The following is a 20451-nucleotide window of genomic DNA, read 5'->3' as shown; positions in this document are numbered from 1 at the left end:
GGGCTGCACTGCAGAAGCTTTGCCTTCCCCGCGTCCGGCTACTACTGCGGTACTGCCGAGACGTCGTCGACCCATCTTCAGTTCTTCACTCCTCTGTCCTCTCATCTCAGATCCCGAACTACCGAACCCCCCTCTCGCAGGCGGAGGAAGGCGGGGGCGGGGAAAAGAGATCACGATCGCTAATCCGTGACCGCAGTGGGCGGGATGGCGGCGGCGCTAGCTCCGGGGGTGTCCCGGAAGTTGAAGAAGGTGCTGGAGACGCGGACGGATAACCCGGATCTGCTGGCCTCGCTGGGCGCGCTCTCCACCTTCTACGTCCAGAACACCCCGCAGGCGCGCCGCAACCTCAAGTCCTCCATCGAGCAGCGCGCACTCGCCATCAACCGCCACTTCCTCGACGCCTCGCTCCCCGCCCACAAGGTGCGATGTTGTCACCTGCCCCTCCTTACACAGCCGCTGTGCCCTGTTTGGTGATTGCTTTGCTTTGCTCTGCTCTTTCTGCTTGCAGGCGCTGGATCGCGTCGAGGGGGAGGTGCACGCGCTGAACGACTCCTGGAAGAAGTGACTTGCTTTGTTCATTGCCCTAGTGCTGTTTTCTGCTGTCTGCTCTGCTTACTCGGAAATTGCTCATGAAATATTAAGAACCAGTAACTAATAATCAGTATCATATAGTGAGTGTTAACAAATACTAGGGCTGTGCTATAGTTGCAACGGGCTAGCTTGAAATGTTAAAGTTGCTCAAATGCTACCTAGAAATTCTGTTTCTCCAGCAGTATTTTTTCTTGCTGAATACATTTTTTATCCGTAGGTAACAAAATATGGGCTTAAAATTTCATTATATGATTTCTTGTACTACCCAAGTTTGGTCCCTTAAGTCTCCTTTTAATCTCAAGGTGTGCTTCCATGATTCCATCTTCTGCCATTCATTTATATTCTTTGTATTTATATTAGGATCGAGGAAGCATTGAGCAGTTGCAGTGCAAGTACTGGGGACATCATTAGTACAACAGAGAGGCTGCAACAGGAACTAGAAGTTATCACTCAGCGGCAAGAAATTGTGTCATGCTTCCTGCGGGATTACCAACTTTCAAATGAAGAGGTCCATTTTCTATCCAAGCAAAACTAATTGAATTATGACATTCGTTTGTCATGTTGATGCCGTGTTCTCTTAAGGCGGACATCATGATTGTATTCGTTCACAATTTTATTTGTTGCTCTTTTGTTAATGGTTAAAAGATAAATGCACTTCGGGAAGAAGAGATAGATGATAAATTCTTCAAAGCATTGCTGCATGTTCAAGAAATACACTCAAACTGCAAGGTCCTGCTGCGAACACACCACCAGGTACCATTGCTTTCTCCTCGAAGTTTGGTGGCCTTGAGCCTTTGATACCTCAGAAAGGTGGATTATCAACTGCCGATAATAAGGTAGTCATGTTCATGAAACCCTAAAGAGAAAAACAAGTACTGTGCATTTTATTAAGGGAAAAAACACAACAGGATATCATTATTGTGAACTTCAACAACAACAACAACAAAGCCTTTAAGTCCCAAACAAGTTGGGGTAGGCTAGAGTTGAAACCCAGCAGAAGCAATCAAGGTTCAGGCACGTGAATAGCTATCTTCCAAGCACTCCCTATCTAAGGCTAAGTCTTTGGGTATATTCCATCCTTTCAAGTCTTCTTTTATTGCCTCTACCCATGTCAATTTCGGTCTTCCTCTGCCTCTCTTCACGCTACTATCCTGGCTTAGGATTCCACTACGCACCGGTGCCTCTGGAGGTCTCCGTTGGACATGTCCAAACCATCTCAACCGGTGTTGGACAAGCTTTTCTTCAATTGGTGCTACCGCTAATCTATCATGTATATCATCGTTTCGAACTCGATCCCTTCTTGTATGACAGCAAATCCAACGCAACATACGCATTTCCGCGACACTTATCTGTTGAACATGTCGTCTTTTCGTAGGCCAACATTCTGTACCATACAACATAGCAGGTCTAATCGCCGTTCTATAAAACTTGCCTTTTAAGCTTCTGTGGTATCCTTTTGTCACATAAGACACCAGATGCTTGGCGCCACTTCATCCACCCTGGTTTGATTCTATGGCTAACATCTTCATCAATATCCCCGTCTCTCTGTAGCACTGATTCTAAATATCGAAAGGTATCCTTCCTAGGCACTACTTGACCTTCCAAACTAATATCTTCCTCCTCCCGAGTAGTAGTGCCGAAGTCACATCTCATATACTCAGTTTTAGTTCTACTGAGTTTAAAACCTTTGGACTCCAAAGTCTCCCGCCATAACTCCAGTTTCTGATTCACTGTTGTCCGGCTTTCATCAACTAGCACTACATCGTCTGCGAAAAGCATACACCAAGGGATGTCCCCTTGTATGTCCCTTGTAACCTCATCCATCATTAAGGCAAACAAATAAGGGCTCAAAGCTGACCCTTGATGTAGTCCTATCCTAATCGGGAAGTCATCCGTGTCTCTATCACTTGTTCGAACTGTAGTCACAACATTGTTGTACATGTCCTTAATGAGCCCGACGTACTTCGTTGGGACTTTATGTTTGTCCAAACCCCACCACATAACATTCCTTGGTATTCTATCATAAGCCTTCTCCAAGTCAATAAAAATCATGTGTAGGTCATTCTTCTCTCTATACCGCTTATTAAGAAAATGGCTTCAATGGTTGACCTTCCGGGCATGAAACCAAATTGGTTCATAGAGACCCGCGTTATTGCTCTCAAGCGATGCTCGATAACTCTCTCACATAGCTTCATAGTATGACTCATCAACTTATTCCCTGGTAATTAGTACAACTTTGAATATTCCCTTTATTCTTGTAGATTGGTACCAATATACTTTTCCACTTATCAGGCATCTTATTCGATCGAAAAATATGGTTGAACAGCTTGGTTAGCCATACTATAGCTATGTCCCCGAGGCATCTCTACACCTCGATTGAGATACCATCCGGATCCATCGCTTTATCTCCTTTCATCATTTTCAGCGCCTCTCTGACCTCAGATTCTTGGATTCTCCGCACAAAGCGTCTATTGGTGTCATCAAAAGAGTCATCCAACTGAAAGGTTGTGTCCATATTCTCACCATTGAACAATTTGTCAAAATACTCTTGTCATCGATGTCGGATCTCATCCTCCTTCACCAAGAGATGCTCCCTTTCATCCTTAATGCACTTAACTTGGTTGAAGTCCCTTGTCTTTCTCTCACGAACCCTAGCCATCTTATAAATGTTCTTCTCTCCTTCCTTCGTACTCAAATGTTGGTAAAGATCCTCAGTACGCTCTACCCTTTGCCAGACTTACAGCTCGCTTTGCAGTCTTCTTTGCCACCTTATACTTCTCTATGTTGTCCACTACTCCTGTCATGGTACAAGCGTCTATAACATTCTTTCTTCTCCTTAATAGCCCTTTGGACTTCCTCGTTCCATCACCAAGTATCTTTAGCCTCGCCTCCACTTCCTTTGGTTACTCCAGACACCTGTGAGGCCACCTTCAGAATGTTGGTTGCCATCTTCTCCCACATGTTGTTTATGTCCTCTTCTTCCTTCCAAGAGCCCTCTTTGATAACCCTTTCCCTGAATATCTCTGACGTCTCCCCTTTTAGTTTCCATCACTTTGTTCTTTCAATCTTGGCTTGTTTATCCCTACGGGCACGCACCTAAAAATGAAAGTCTGCCACCAAAAGCTTATGTTGGGAAACAACACACTCCCCTGGTATCACCTTACAACCCAAGCATGCTCGTTTGTCCTTTCTTCTTGTGAGGACAAAGTCAATCTGGCTAGAGTGTTGTTCGCTACTGAAGGTTGCCAGATGAGATTCTCTCTTTCTAAAGAAAGTGTTGGCTATCATCAGGTCAAAAGCTACCTCGAAGTTCAGAACTTTCTTTCCCTCCTTATTCCTACTACCATACCCAAAACCTCCATGAACTGCCTCAAAAACCTGCGCTTGTAGTACCTACATGCCCATTAACCTCCATGAACTGCCTCGAAACCTCCTTATTGTGAACTTCAACAACAACAACAACAAAGCCTTTAAGTCCCAAACAAGTTGGGGTAGGCTAGAGTTGAAACCCAACAGAAGCAATCAAGGTTCAGGCACATGAATAGCTGTCTTCCAAGCACTCCTATCTAAGGCTAAGTCTTTGGGTATATTCCATCCTTTCAAGTCTCCTTTTATTGCCTCTACCCAAGTTAACTTCGGTCTTCCTCTGCCTCTCTTCACGTTACTATCCTGACTTAGGATTCCACTACGCACCGGTGCATCTGGAGGTCTCCGTTGCACATGTCCAAACCATCTCAACCGGTGTTGGACAAGCTTTTCTTCAATTGGCGCTACCCCTAATCTCTCACGTATATCATCGTTCCGAACTCGATCCCTTCTTGTATGACCGCAAATCCAACGCAACATACGCATTTCCGCGACACTTAGCTGTTGAATATGTCGTCTTTTCGTAGGCCAACATTCTGCACCATACAACATAGCAGGTCTAATCGCCGTCCTATAAAACTTGCCTTTTAGCTTCTGTGGTACCCTTTTGTCACATAGGACACCAGACGCTTGCCGCCACTTCATCCACCCTGCTTTGATTCTATGGCTAACATCTTCATCAATATCCCCGTCCCTCTGTAGCATTGATCATAAATATCGAAAGGTATCCTTCCTAGGCACTACTTGACCTTCCAAACTAACATCTTCCTCCTCCCGAGTAGTAGTGCCGAAGTCACATCTCATATACTCAGTTTTAGTTCTACTAAGTCTAAAACCTTTGGACTCCAAAGTCTCCCGCCATAACTCCAGTTTCTGATTCACTCCTGTCCGGCTTTCATCAACTAGCACTACATCGTCCGCGAAAAGCATACACCAAGGGATGTCCCCTTGTATGTCCCTTGTGACCTCATCCATCACTAAAGCAAACAAATAAGGGCTCAACTTATTGTGAACTTCGATCTTGGATTTTTGTTTTTTTCTCCCAAAATGCTAGCCAAGTATGGATTATACTAAACAATGATTTGACATTGTGATCTTTCCAAATTTCCAATAGTTAGTTTCCTTATCAAACGGCATTAGATGTTTATATAAAATGTCCATTTTTTTTATATTTCTAGCGTGCTGGTTTGGAGCTTATGGATATGATGTCTGTGTACCAAGAAGGGGCTTATGAAAGATTATGCAGGTATTTCCCTATAGTCACTTGATTTCTTCAGTGGAAGAACATTGTGAATCACCGGTTACCTTGAAATCAGAGAAATATTGTGAAACGAAGAAGTAAAATGGTTTTTTTTTCTTCCATTTTTGGTAGTGACCAGTGCTCCAATTTGACATTTCAGGATATATAAGTACTGCCAAACTAGCATTCTACTTCCTCCGTCCCAAATTATAAGACGTTTTGGCATTTCTAGATTAATACCTTTTACTATGAATCTAGACATAACATATATCTAGATGCGTAACAAAAGTTATTAATCTAGAAAAGCCAAAACGTCTTATAATTTGGAACGAAGGGAGTACTTTATATTTTGTATCTAGACATAGCTTATGCCAGGTGCAGAACAAAAACTATGTACCTAGAAAAGCCAAAACGACTTATAATTTGGAACAGTGGTAGTACTACTTACTATATCATCAGATGGGGTATTAACATGCAAGCATATAACAAATCTATTTCATTGTTTTATCAGGTGGGTTCAAGCTGAATGTAAAAAATTAGGTGATACTGACAATCCTGAAGTAAGTGAGCCTTTGAAAATGGCTGTTCGCTGCCTGAAGGAAAGACCTGTACTGTTCAAGTATTGTGCAGAGGAGGTAATCTATACCTTCTATATAGCAAAGTTACCACTACCTCAAATGATATCTCATGGTGGCTATCTTCATTCACAGGTTGCCAACATGAGGCACCATGCCTTATTCAGGCGGTTTATAAGTGCTCTTACTAGAGGTGGACCTGGAGGGCTCCCAAGACCAATAGAAGTGCATGCTCATGATCCTCTTCGCTATGCAGGCGAAATGCTCGGTTGGCTGCATCAGGTTTTCCTCTTACTCTACCCTTATACTACTAGACATAGGCCAACATGTAATAATTCTTTTCAAATCATGCACCTGAATGTTCATTCTTTAACTTGTGAAGGCCCTGGCATCAGAAAGAGAGCTTATAGTTGTCTTGCTTGATCCTGATGCAATGACTGACAGCGGTCCAACTTCTCGACGTCAGTCTGGTAGAGATGGTGATTCCTCCAGAGGAGAACCTGATGTAACTTTTGTGCTTGATAGAATATTTGAAGGAGCATGTCGGCCATTTAAAGTTCGAGTTGAGCAAGCTTTGCAGTCACAGCCAAGCCTGATAGTTTCTTTCAAACTTAGCAATACCTTGGAATTCTATGGTTACACGGTGAGTCTTGAATAGTACCTTTTGGAGCTAAGTAAATAAAAAGGTGTTTCTGTTTACATATAATTTCCTTCTCATTTAGATATCAGAACTGCTGGGTGAAGACACTGCACTGTGCAATACAATATGTTCACTTAGAGATGCAGCTCAGCAAACATTCTTCAATATCCTGAAGAGTCGGGGAGAGAAGTTATTGCGATATCCTCCACTAGTTGCAGTTGATCTCTCTCCCCCACCAGCTGTTAGAGAAGGAATTTCTTTGCTGCTTGAGCTCATAGATACCTACAATAGCATGATGGTTCCTGCCTCTGGAAAAAGACCAAACTTTGACCCTGTTATTTCTGCATTACTGGATCCTATAATTCAGGTGAGCTTTCTGTGTCAGCTCTCAGCTGTCAGGTTTGCCTTATAAATATAATGTTATGCAAATATCTGATGGGTGTTGTTATCATATATAGCATTTATATTCTATTACTAATTGTAGAATAACACCGCACACCCTAATCAGGGGGGGTGGCCTTCATTATATAGCCTAATAGGCTAGGGTTACAATGTACACAGGCCAATGGGCCATACGCCCAATATGGGCTTATTATATTCTAACACCCTCCCTCAGTCTAAGCGGGAGTGTCACGAACACAAAGACTGGACCTAAAGTCAGTGAACAACTGTACAGGTAACCCTTTGGTCATAATGTCCGCGAACTGATGAGATGAAGGAACATGGAGCACCCGAACCTGTCCCAAAGCAACCTTCTCACGGACAAAGTGAATATCTATCTCAATATGCTTCGTGCGACGATGATGAACTGGATTGGCGGTCATGTAGACAGCACTAACATTGTCGCAGTAGACGATCGTCGCCGAAGAGATGGGTGCGTGGAGCTCCTGAAGTAACTGACGAAGCCAACAAGTCTCAGCCACAAGCGTGTGCAACAACACGATACTCAGCCTCCGCACTCGAACGAGAGACCGTAGTCTGTCGTTTAGAGGACCAAGAGACTAAATTGTCGCCGAGGAAGACACAGTACCTTGAAGTGGAGCGCCGAGAGTCGGGACAGCCAGCCCAATCAGCATCGGAGTAGGCAGTCAAGCTTGTGATGCTGCCAGTGCCGATGTGAAGGCCGGTGGACAGGGTGCCTTTAACATACCACAGGACACGCTTGAGCATCGCAAGATGAGGCTCTCGCGGGTCGTGCATGAAGAGGCAAACCTGCTGAACGGCATAGGCAAGGTCCGGACGAGTCAGCGTGAGGTACTGTAGAGCACCGGCGAGGCTGCAGTACTGAGTGACATCCGCCACCTGGAGCGCCGTCCATAGCTGAGAGCTTGGCCTGAGTGTCAACAGGAGTCGCCGTAGAGTGACACTCAGCCATGCCGGCGCGCTGGAGCAGGTCCACAGCGTACTGGCGCTGAGACAGGAAGAGGCCAGCAGCAGAACGCGTGACAGAAATCCCGAGGAAGTGATGAAGATCCCCGAGATCTGTCATGGTGAACTCGGAATGAAGAAGCTCGGTGAGGCGTCGAAGAAGCGAGGTCGACGAGGCTGTCAGGACGATGTCGTCGACATAAAGTAGCAAGTAGGCGATGTCAGATCCCACTGTGTAAACAAAGAGGGACGTATCGGAGGCCGAAGCTATGAAGCCGGACCGCCTGAATGAAGCCGGAGAACCGCTGGTGCCACGCCCTGGGCGCCTGCTTGAGTCCGTACAAGGACTTTTGCAGGAGGCAAACATGGTCGGGAGCTGCCGGGTCGACGAAGCCGGGCGGCTGCTGACAGTAGACCGTCTCGTTCAAATGGCCGTGGAGGAAGGCGTTCTTCACGTCTAGCTGATGGATCGGCCAGGAACGAGAGGCGACGATGCTGAGGACGACCCGGATGGTGGCCGGTTTGACAACCGGACTGAACGTCTCGTCGTAGTCGATGCCGTACTGCTGCGAGAACCCACGAACGACCCATCTGGCTTTATGACGAGCCAGAGAGCCATCAGCATGATACTTGTGCTTGAAGACCCACTTGCCGGTGATGACGTTGGCTCGAGGCGGTCGAGGAACGAGACGCCAGGTGCCATTGTCCATGAGCGCCTTGTATTCTTCAGCCATCGCCGCACGCCAATTCGCATCGGCGAGCGCGGCGCGAGAGTTGCCTGGCAACGGAGAAGCCGGACCGGAGGCCGATGCGGTGAAGGCAGGGAACCCGTCTGGGAACGAGTCGCCCGCGCAGGAGGCGCCTGCGATGCTGGAACCTGGGGCAGCACTGCCTGCTGCAGTGGGGCCGAAGGTGCCGCCGCTGCCTGCTGCAGTGGGACCGAAGGTGCCGCCGGCGGCGGAGCTGAACGACGATTGTAGTGGATGCCGAACCGCTGCCGGGCAGGGGCAGGGGCAGGGGCAGGGGCGACAACACCTGCTGGCGGAGGAGGTGCTGGAGCCGCGGCCTGCCGAGGAGCCAAGGGCAGCCGGTGAGCAGCGCCATGCCACAGGATGGCAGGGTCGAGTCCGACGGGATCGCCGGCATCGCCAGCGTCGTCTGAGCCAAACGAGATAGGCGCCAAGGTCCGCGAGTGCCGAACGTCTGAGGTAGACGGGGCCGACGCGGGAAGTAAGTCCTGTAACAAAAAATTAAGAGAATCCGGTCGAGGCTTGGAGGTCCGCAAACGGAAAGTGAGTCTCATCAAAGATGACGTGTCGCGAGATGATAATCTTGCGAGTGGAGAGGTCAAGACACCGGTAACCCTTCTGTGATGGAGGGTAACCGAGGAAGACACATGCCGTGGAGCGAGGAGACAATTTGTGGCGAGTCGTGGCACTAAGGTTGGGGTAGCATAGGCAGCCAAAAACCCTGAGGATGGAGTAGTCTGGCATCTTGTGGTGGAGAAGATGATATGGTATACCGTTATTTTTGGACGAGGATGGCCGCCGGTTTGTGAGGAACACAGCGGTGGAGAGAGCTTCGATCCAATAGGATGGAGGCATGGCGGCATGAATCAGAAGCGTGCGAACACCATTGTTCAGAGTCCGGAGCATGCGCTCAGCCTTGCCATTCTGAGCGGATGTGTAGGGGCACGAGGTGCGAAGGAGAATGCCACGGCCAGCCAAGAAGGTGGCGGTGGCATTGTTGAGGAACTCGGTGCCATTATCTGCCTGAAAACAGCGGACAGCAAGACTGAACTGTGTGTGAGCGTAAGCAACAAATTGAACAATGTGTTCATGAACTTCAGATTTATGACGAAGAGGGAACGCCCAGCAATAATGTGTATAATCATCAACTAACACAAGATAAAATTTATAACCAGAAATACTCGCAACTGGAGAGGTCCAAACATCACAATGAACAAGTTCAAAAGGTGCTGATGTACTAGAGACCGAACTAGCAAAAGGCAGCCTAGCATGTTTACCTGAGCTGGCAAGCATGACAAATGCGGCGAGCTGCTTTATTACACTGGATAGCTGATAACTTATTTAGAGTAGCGACGACAGCAGGGGCAGGATGACCAAGGCGGGAGTGCCACAGCTCCGGGGAGACGACAGCGACGTGACAGCGAGGTGGCATGCGATGTGGAATGGTGTAGAGGTCCCCATGGCTATTGCACCGAAGGAGGACTGTCTTGGTCTTGAGATCCTTAACAGAAAAACCAGAGGCGTCAAACTCAATTGAACAATTATTGTCGCGAGTAAGCTGTCGAACAGATAACAGGTTACGGGTGAGGTGCGGAGCGACAAGAACATTATCAAGATGAAAGGAACGATCAGCTATTTGTAAGGAAGATGTGCCACGACTAAAGACAGGAATAGATTGCCCGTTACCAACCGTAATGGAGGACGGTAGTGACGGGAGACGGGAAAGAAGTATACCGTCGTTGGAGGACATGTGGGATGTCGCTCCGCCGCACACCCTAATCAGGGGGGGTGGCCTTCATTATATAGCCTAATAGGCTAGGGTTACAATGTACACAGGCCAATGGGCCATACGCCCAATATGGGCTTATTATATTCTAACACTAATTGTGCCCATGGTATGATTTTACAGACTTACAGCGTTATTGTGAACAGTAGCACTAATAGCAACATATTTTCACTCTTCAGTTGTTTAATGCCATCATTTTTTTTTTGTGGCTTACCCTCGTGCATCAATTTGATACTGATACTGATACTGATATCCTATAGAAATAAAAAGAAGCTTAATGTAATGATTTTGAACAGCATACTTCAGTCAAAGAAAGGAGTCGAGTAGAGAAGACTAGGACTTGAAGAGGGTGCTTCTAATACTGGACAGATTTGAATGTGTTAAGATGCAATTTGGTCAGATGATGAGCAAATTGGACAGCTATGCCTGACAGGCTACTAGCACCACCATAGCAGTGGAAGTCATTATTGTGCATAATTTGATACTGTTTTTTTTAATGTAATAGCATTATATGAAGTAGTTCTAGCCTCTCCTGATATAGTAGCGGGTATTTTCTCACATAGCACCAAACCCACTTGTAGCAGTTAGATGGATTACTTCACTACAACGATACAATTACTGCACTTTTAGGTTATTGTAGTCATACATACCAAGTAGCCAAATGCTATGGTATGTGCTACTGCTACAAAATGTTAAACTCTATACTGAGTGATAGCCCAGCAATTTCTATTGTAAAATCCTTCATTTTATTAGCATTTATTGTTACAACAGAATAACTCTTTGTTATCTGCAGCATAACTTATGTGGTACTTATACTGATATTCCTAACTTTTCAGATGTGTGAGCAAGCTGCAGAGGCACAGAAGTCAAAAGGTTCACTTGGGCGGCGTGGTAGAACAAGCTCTGATCCTAGTGGGAATAGCAGGGATTCTATATCAGTTGATGCTATTCTGTCTAAGAATTTATCTACCTCGGTTCTGGTTAGTAGCAGCACTTTTAATATTTACCATGTACTCCCTCCATTCCAAATTATAAGACGTTCTGGCTTTTCTAGATACATTGTGTTTGCTATGTATATCTATGTGTATAATAAAAATTATGTATCTAGAAAAGCCAAAACGTCTTGTAATTTGGAATGGAGGGAGTATATAGGATGACTAGATCATATTAGGAAAGATGTAGCCACTGAACTGAGGGGGTATAGCTTGTCTATACCGGGGTTCACTTAGATTAACAGAACATGGATATTGTGTGCCAACCCTTACAGAGTTTCTTCTGACTGCGATACTGAACGTAGCATCCTTTTTCTTGTAGTTCTCTCATTCTATTGCAACTGGCTATCACATGGTCTAATGAAATATAGATGATGTGCAAGCTGATGTCTTAAAAGTTCCTTACAGTTGCAATACCAAAATTCTGACATTTTTCTAGTCTATTTCTTATTCTATTTCCAATGTTATTAGATATAGGGAAACAGTCATGATTGTTCAATTGCTAAATTGTAAACATGTCATTCTTCCATTCCTTAATAGTGCTCTATGAGGAAACTGCACATGTTCTGAATTTCATGATTGGTTTTGTGACTTTGATATTAATTTCTCCTGATTGCCTCTTTCCATTAGAATGTAATTAAAGAGGAATGATAAGGATTTTTTTATGTTGCACTAAAAAAACATCATTGCCAGATGGAAATTGTGTGCTCTTGGTTTCATGATCAAATTGGACATTTGTTTTTCACCCAAGACAGTAAATCTTGTTTTATACTTAACCACTTGGTCATTTCCACTTTGTTTATTCATTCGATGTAACATGCAGAGTGCTGAATCTTCATCCAAAGTCTACCTCATCAACTGCTTGTCAGCTATTCAGCAGCCATTGATGGGCCAGGAGGTTGCTACAAGCTATGCAAACAACCTGCGCTCTATGATTGAAACACATATTCGTGCCCTTGTCGATAAAGAAGTTGACAGCATTCTTAGGAAATGTGGACTGTCAAATAAGATGCCATACATAAAGGAGTATGGTAGCAAGGCTGATGCAAAGCCTCTGGCAGATATTATCGAGACGTCGCCACAAATGCTTCTGGAATGCTTGAAGGCATTCTATGGCATTGTGACTGGAACAGAAGGTTCCTTGCCTGAATTTGAGCAACTGCAGGTTCCAAGGTTACGTTCAGATGCTTGCTATGGTTTGGCAAGAGCTCTAGCAGAATCTTATGAGCTCATTTACAGCGCAGTGATGGATCCAAATAACAGTTATCCTGACCCAAGGTCGTTGGTTAAGCACTCTCCTGAACAGATAAGAACTATACTGGAAATCTGAGGTCTCTGCACCATGCCTTTTGATACTATGTTAACTAGAGGTGTTTCATGCACGAAACATTGTGATGTAAATTTCCGACTACAAGCTGTGGGTTCAGTTGATTACAGAAATATTGAAGTGGTGACTCTTTTTCTGAACTCATGTATCAGTATCTAATGTCTCACTGTCTCCTCTATTCCTTTTTACTTTATATATCAAGTTATTTTTTACTTCAGTGCTGTAATTTTGAGGTACAGCTTGACCGATTAATATGATACCAGTTGTATACCAAAGCTACTATCCAAGCATGTCAAATAGCTTTGTTATAAAATGCCATTTTCAGCTCAGTAAAACATCAAAACTCAATCGTAATTCTCGATTATTTTCACTACCGGGCACCTGCAGCAGATTCTGCTTCAGCTCTCCGTATACTGTGTTAAAGTGTGAATGTAAATGAACAAGATTTGAGAGAACTATTTTCTTTTATTGATTTCTGAAATATATTTATATAAATGAAGGGGTGTTACGAAGGGACACGACTGTTTCCAAAGGACATGTTCTTTAGAGTAAAACTAACTATCTAATTCTATCCACTAATCTTGTAATTGATGGATGAGATCACTTCGTGAACAGGTGTTTGTTCATGGTGTTGTTGATGAGATCACCGAAGGGGTGTTTGTTGAGAGACATCGTTTCATAACACTCCCCCTTGGATCGAATCTTCCTTGAGATCAATGTAGCTGTAAGCTGAAATTCCTCGAAAAACCCTATGGAAAAAATATGAGGAATATATGATATGCCATAAAAACTCCTTTAAACCTTATTGGAAAATAAGGAGAAAATATCATATTTATTTGTGATTTAAGTAAACCACTATGTCATTGGTATCTCATTAAAAACCCCAATAGGGAATAATATTGTAGATACGACATAAAGATAACTCCTCCAAAAACCTTTTCAGAAAAAATATGAGGAGCAGTATAAAGTGATATGTCGCTAAAACTCCTGTAAAAATCAAGTGAAAAAATTAGGAGAAAATATGACGACATATTATTGGTATTGCCTTTTGGATAACTCACATGAAAAACCTTCTCATGGAAAAACCATGAATGAGTTGTGAGGGAAATATGTGTCTTTGATATTTTCCACAAAAACCCCGGTGAAGAAAATAGAAAATATGACACATGCTTATATTAATATTACCTTATTAAAAACTTTGACAAGAAACCTTGTAAGTAAAACTTGTGAAAGAAAAGAGTATAATATGATGCTGGTACAGGTCAACTATTTAGGAGATGTCTCTCCCTTGATTCTGGCAAATCTCAAAGTCGTCCGCATACCAATTCCTATGTACCAATTTTTGAAACATAGAAGTTGGTAAGGACTTAGTAAATAGGTCAGCGAGATTATCACATGACTTGATTTGTAAGATGTTTATTTCCCCGCTTTCTTGTAATTCATGGGAATAAAACAGTTTAGGAACAATATACTTAGTGATATTGCTCTTTATGTAACCTGTTTGCATCTGTGTAACACAAGCGGAATTATCTTCATAGATTATTGTAGGTGATTCAATTGAACCAATACCACATGACTGTTGTATGTGGTTAATCATTCTGCGAAGCCATACACATTCTCGTGATGCCTCGTATAGAGCAATAATTTCAGAATGATTAGTAGAGGTCGCCGTTAGAATCTGTTTAGAAGATTTCATGAAATAGATGTACCTCCATGTAAGAATACAAATCCAGTTTAGGATGGGGACCAGATAAGTAACCAGCATCCGTGTATCCAATCATATTGGAATCATGATTTCTATTAAAGAATAAACCAAGATCCTTTGTGCCACTAAGATATCTGAGGATATGCTTCGTTCCCGTCTAATGACGTGAGTTGGATTGGCACTATGTCTAACTAGTATATTCACTGCAAATGCGATATCAGGCCCGGTGTAATTTGTAAGATACATAAGTGCTCCAATAACACTAAGATATGGAACCTCGGTCCCAATATCATTTCTCCAAAATCTCGTGGTATAAATAGATCTTTCTCTATTTCTAAAGAACAAACAACCATCGGGGTTTTGTTATGATATTATTTGTCCATATTAAATTTCTTTAATATTTTCTGGATATAGGCTGATTGATGCACTAAAATCCCTGAAGGACGGTGCTCAAGCTATAAGCCTAGGCAACATTTGGTCTTACCCAAATCCTCCATCTCGAATCCACATGATGGAAATTGTATCTCAAATGATTGCATAATTATTTCTATATCATGATGATATCAAAATAATCAATATGCGCAATCATGCTTAATTATACACAATGTATGTTGTGATTTGTATTTGGATTCAGAATATGAAGTCCATTGGGACTTATACGTCGGAATCTATCAAATTCATTTGATCCACTAATTATTGAATTTGGAAAACTTCATTTTCACACATACCATGGGGTATGCTATGCTGAGTCTCTGCGTGAAACCATATGTTATAAGCTCTCATTGTTCATCACCTTGCTTCTAAAAAGAAACTCTGTGAGGGACAATATTACTGTGGTAATACTTTTTATTATTGAACAAGAGCAATCTCCTTAATTACCACCTTTTAGTTTGACCAAATCTGAATGTGAAGACACTCTACCTAGGATTTTTGGTCTGGATCTAGTAAGGTAAAAAGGAAATCTTTGAGGAGTATATGCCGCGATAATTTGTAGTCTTTAAATGATTGATTCAGTTCTTGAAATCAATATAGCATGTGAAAATGTTAATCCTTTTGGACTCCGAGTCATTTCCCATATGGAGTCATGGTGTTTCAATGTCCCAGGATCAGTATTTGGGTGCACCATTGATCTGGGTGGATTTTGATCCGGGTTTTGGATGCTCATCCATTTTGGGTGTCTACCAACTTGAGGTTGGCTTGGATTTACCTGATTTGGAGGATATTGTCCTCGATATCCTTGGACGCTTACTTGGAGCATTATCCTTAAGAGCGGTCGTACTTCTCCCTCTCTTCTTTGGAAGTGGGAGTTGAATGGTTTTAACTGGTACCTCCATTCTTTTGGGCGCATTATAAGTAGGAATAAGAGGATTTTTATGACACCCTTATTATCAGTAAATGATTCTGGTAGATTCTTTGCAATATGATGCAAATATAAGATATTCTAAACGATTAGGTTTAGAATTTTTGGTATGTGGATGTGAGGATTGCTCTTTTGATTCCTGGCATTCTTAATGTGGTATAAATCTCCCCCTAATGCCTGGAATTATCCTCAAATGTGATCAACATACAGGCAATTTATAAATCCCCTGCAAAGTTACCTCTTGGGATCCCTAATGCCTATTGGTATGTTGGGGTGGTGATCTAGGTATGTGAAAACATACTCGATGCGCAGATGAGAAATGTTTTGCTACGGCCAAAGTTTCATGTACATACTGCAACAGGAGGGAGTTGTATAAGTGTAGCTTTATGGATTTGAATTAACGATGCGGTGTGTAAGGCCACATGAAAACAACTTAGTTCTGGTAAATTATAATTCTATTTTAATATGTCATGCAATTTGATTCTCAATAAGAGACTCGATAAAACCATTATTGGTATGGACATAAGGTACTGGATATATAGTACCCCAAAACCAAACTATTCCATATAAAATGGATTTGATCCCGCGTCCAAGATAATTTGCTCTAAATTAAAGATTTCGAGCAATGAGTTTGGTATAGTGATAGTTCTCATAACTAAGAGACACACCTGGGACTATATGATGGATGCATAAATAGCGCATTACATAGTATCTTTATGGTCCATAAAATGGTAAATAGAGTCACATGTATGTTTTTGAATTTTTTTCAAGAAATGTAGTGGCTCATATTGATGCTATGACCAATAGAATTGACAATAATTCTCAAGTTATCTCTATAGTTGAATAACTAAGGCAAATGTGCCAAGTCATGTTGACATCAAGAGAGAATTATTTGTACGCAACATTGGATACAGGTTATGTATGTGTAGTCAAATCAAACTGAGGATGTTTTATTTAAGTATTGCCATATCCGTTGTTAAGAGAAAAATACTCCTCTTAGTTGTCATCTTGGGGTTTTCATATGAAAACCACATTGACGGATATCTCTATAATTTTAATTGGGTACATTTTAGAATCAGAATACAAGAATGGATTCATGATTATTATTTGAGTACCAATAGGGAGTATGATAGTAGCACGATCAAAGCCCACTATCATGACATCGTGTCAAGCGATTAACAAAATATTTTCTTGTCTCTATGTAAGAGTTTAGGAATATTTTGCTTCCCTATATATAGAGTTTGTGGTGCAACTATCCACTAGGCAAAATTCCTCTTTGCATTTGGATTGACTCCCGTATAAGTCTATATATAGCATGAAGAATATAATGACATTCTTTGCAGATATATAGATTACATACAAGTTAATTAATGGAATATCAAATGTTATGGCACATTATTGTGATATTCAATTAAAATTGATGACAATATTTTATATTACAACATCAAAATGGGACGTAGATACTAGATATGTTTGTAAATGGGAGACAAATTTTGGTCTCCAAAATGGATCAAGCGAAGTAAATTCGATGATCGTGCTCTCCATGCTCATAAGACCCACTTATTAATTAAGTGTTTGGTTGCTACTTGGTTTCTTCATTAAACTTGTTGTGAACAACTAGCCTTCCTGGTGGTGTCAGGGTGAAGATAGAAGCGTGCTTCATATCTTTATTATTGAGCCGGATATTTATGTCTAATGGATTTGTAATACCGATCAATTAAATGTTTCAAGGCATGACACTTTCAAGTTGTGTGGCTGTAACATACACAATTAGGATAAAATATGGTTCTGTCATATTTGGGAAATGCCTTGACCCTAAAGAATGCACGGGGTTGCTACTTCTTTTTGCGTTAAATCTTACCATTAAAGTTCTTTAGGATGGCATTATTACATGGCATCGAACTTGTAATGATTCTGGAAATTTAATGTACTTCAGATGATAGAGCATCACTATAATGCTAATGATGATTCCTCGATAAGAGTTTATCATACACTTAGACCTGAAGTAATGTAGGAATTAATCTAGAATACATTTGGTAAGTTGTGTGCTTTCGCGAAAACGCAATGTTGGGGATATTTTGGAACAACATAATTATATTCTCAAGTGGACTTAAGATCCTAAAGATAAAATTGTGGCCAATCATAGTTGGCATTGGGCAGAATGACTTGCCTTGTGTTGTTCGTATCATTCATTGAAAGCTAGCCATATAGTGCTTCGATTTGCATCCATTGAGATACACATACGTGTGACCTGGATGTATATGGTGCTTTATTTAAATAAAACTCCATATTTAAATTAATCATAAGTGGTGATGCTCTCTTATGAGGAGCATCAAATATTGCCATGAATCCATAGAACATCAAGTTTAACATTACGTCCATTGACCATGTTAGATAATGGTGACCATCAAGAGCAAGAGATTAAACTCTTTGCTGGCTATTATTCTAACAAGGTTTAAACCATAGATTTTCTGAATTTATGCTAAGGGTAAATTTAAAATTGCTATGGTGATGTTGTATTAATTAATGCAAAATAAATATGAGACAAGATCTATCTCACTAATAGTATAAGCCTCATTTATACTAACACATTAGAGATAGTCATCATGAAGATGTAGACCTCTAATAATATGGACATAGTTTGTTGAACAGTAGATGTCAAGTGGTGTATGCAATTTATATAAACATATTTTAAGGTAATCATCAAAAGATTGATGTAGACCTTAGTTAATTCACAAACGAATTGGGTACACACGTTGAGGATAGTCACTAAGTTGTGGACTTAGTGTAGATCCTGCAGTAGCAACTATGGTGCTACCTTGTGTATAGCCAATAGGAATGTTGATTAATGGTAGTCATCTTTGTGAAAAGATATAGACCGTATGTTCCAATTTGTGATGTTGGGTACGCACATTGAGAATAGTCACTAAGAATTTAGTGTAGATCCCACAGTAGCAACTATGACGCTACCTTGTGTATGGCCAAGATACAATGTGGAACATTTGTGTTATACAAATAATGAGGTAATACACTTAATCGATTTTGCATTAAAAATATAAGTGCTATTAGCTCTAAATAAAGCATAAATGGGCTTAACATAAAATGAAAATTGCAAATAACAAAGTAACTGCAATACAAATGTAGTGATAATAATATTACATGTTTATTGGGTTTGCCAATTTGGACAAACACTTTGAACATGTAATAATAACACATGTTTATTGGGTTTGTTAATTTGAACAAACGCTTTGAACAGTACTAAAAATTCCCAGAAAACATAGGATCTGGAAAGCGAATTTACAGTGATAAATTCATCTGCAGCAGTATATGTCATGATGCAATTCTTAATGACACATGGGTCTCAAAAATACTTATTTACAGGAGGTAAATATTACGCATCATAATGCATTTTAAACCTAAGGTATAAAATGAGCATTTACGTGGGGTAAATATAGTACACTGGATAAATATAGTACACCGCACTATGTTAAAACCTAAGAGCTTAAACATAAATCTGAAATACATCAATAATATATTAGGATTATCATGTAATTCATAGGAGAAAGAAGAATTTTTTCGGTAGGGTCTGCACCATGACATGAGTGCCATTGTTCGGGCGCATGAAAACGCCAATGGATGTGCGACCAGTGAGCATGCATGAAGACGCAAGCCACCAACGTCATGGTATGAGAAGCAGGTGATACATCACATAGATAAAATTGGCATCAATTAATTAATAATGAATTAAGAAGCCCAATCGTATACCTCATGATGTAGTCGATGGATTTGCATGTCATGGATTCGCTATAGAGTGCGAACCATTGATACTCACCGTGAAACCCAATTAGTGGCAACGATGAGCGATTGCCTATTTATTCCACTGTTGGTGAAGTAGACTTCGTTATGTTATTTACAGAAAAGGTAAGGATTTTTCTGCAAAAACCACACAATCTTATCCTTTGTACGGGTGGTTTCCATCACACTCTTTGTACGGGTGGTTTCCATCACACTCGCACGGATGGTTGCGTGTGTTGAACGATGAACGCATGATGCGACGCGTCCCTTGGCCACTCCGGCGTTGAAGACGCCGCCCTGGGGCTAAGCGCTGGGGCCGGGTGCTGCTGCGGGCTTAGGCGTGGGAAAACGCTCCCGCGGTACCCGAGAGCGCGAACGCCACCGCCGGCCGGGTGCTCGGGCTCCTCGCGCGACCGGTGCAGAGATGGCCGGCTGCGGCCACTTGAAGACGGCGGGCGTCGGTGCGCGCGGAGGCGCTGGGCTTGCGCCGCCGATGTGGCCGGCTATGGAGCGGCGCTGAGCCGAAACCCTTTGGTGAAGATGTGCACGACGGCGAGGTACGATGCAATCGATGGGATCCATCCTCCCTGTTCGTGCGTTCTTCAACCTATTCTTGATTAGCAGTCTTGCAGCGGAGACGGCGTGGGAGAATCTGCATCACCGGCATCGTCGTCCTGCTGCCTTCTTGATCCTAGAGCAAAGCGCTGATAACGTGTTAAATGTGAATATAAATGAACAAGATTTGAGAGAACTATTTTTTTTCATGGATCTCTAAAATATATTTATACAAGTGAAGAGGTATCACGAAGGGACACGACTGTTCCCAAAGGACATGCCCTTTGAAATAAAATTAACTATCTAATTCTATCCATTAATCTTGTAATTGATGGATGAGATCACTTCGTGAACAGGTGTCTGTTTATGGTGTCGTTGATGTGATCAGCGAAGGAGTGTCTG

General features: G+C 42.1%; 1 protein-coding gene and 1 long non-coding RNA gene across 2 annotated transcripts; both read left to right on the top strand.

Moving 5' to 3' along the window:
• The first annotated feature begins 61 nt into the window (after window positions 1-61).
• LOC136535246 (conserved oligomeric Golgi complex subunit 6-like) lies at window positions 62-12909 on the top strand. Its single transcript, XM_066527547.1, has 11 exons — window positions 62-420; window positions 509-561; window positions 952-1099; window positions 1237-1344; window positions 5136-5203; window positions 5709-5832; window positions 5908-6054; window positions 6155-6415; window positions 6495-6779; window positions 11152-11295; window positions 12131-12909. The coding sequence occupies exons 1-11, from the start codon at window positions 205-207 to the stop codon at window positions 12635-12637; spliced, it is 2061 nt and encodes a 686-aa protein (XP_066383644.1). The 5' UTR covers window positions 62-204; the 3' UTR covers window positions 12638-12909.
• Window positions 12910-19702: 6793 nt separating this feature from the next.
• LOC136535228 (uncharacterized) lies at window positions 19703-20248 on the top strand. The gene is made up of 2 exons (XR_010778964.1): window positions 19703-20051; window positions 20127-20248. It is a non-coding gene; the product is annotated as an uncharacterized lncRNA (long non-coding RNA).
• Window positions 20249-20451: the final 203 nt, after the last annotated feature.

Source organism: Miscanthus floridulus, chromosome 2 (assembly GCF_019320115.1).
Source record: "Miscanthus floridulus cultivar M001 chromosome 2, ASM1932011v1, whole genome shotgun sequence".
Lineage (NCBI taxonomy): Eukaryota > Viridiplantae > Streptophyta > Magnoliopsida > Poales > Poaceae > Miscanthus > Miscanthus floridulus.
The sequence above is the reverse complement of the archived record's forward strand: the minus strand, read 5'-3'. Positions and strand labels throughout refer to the sequence as shown.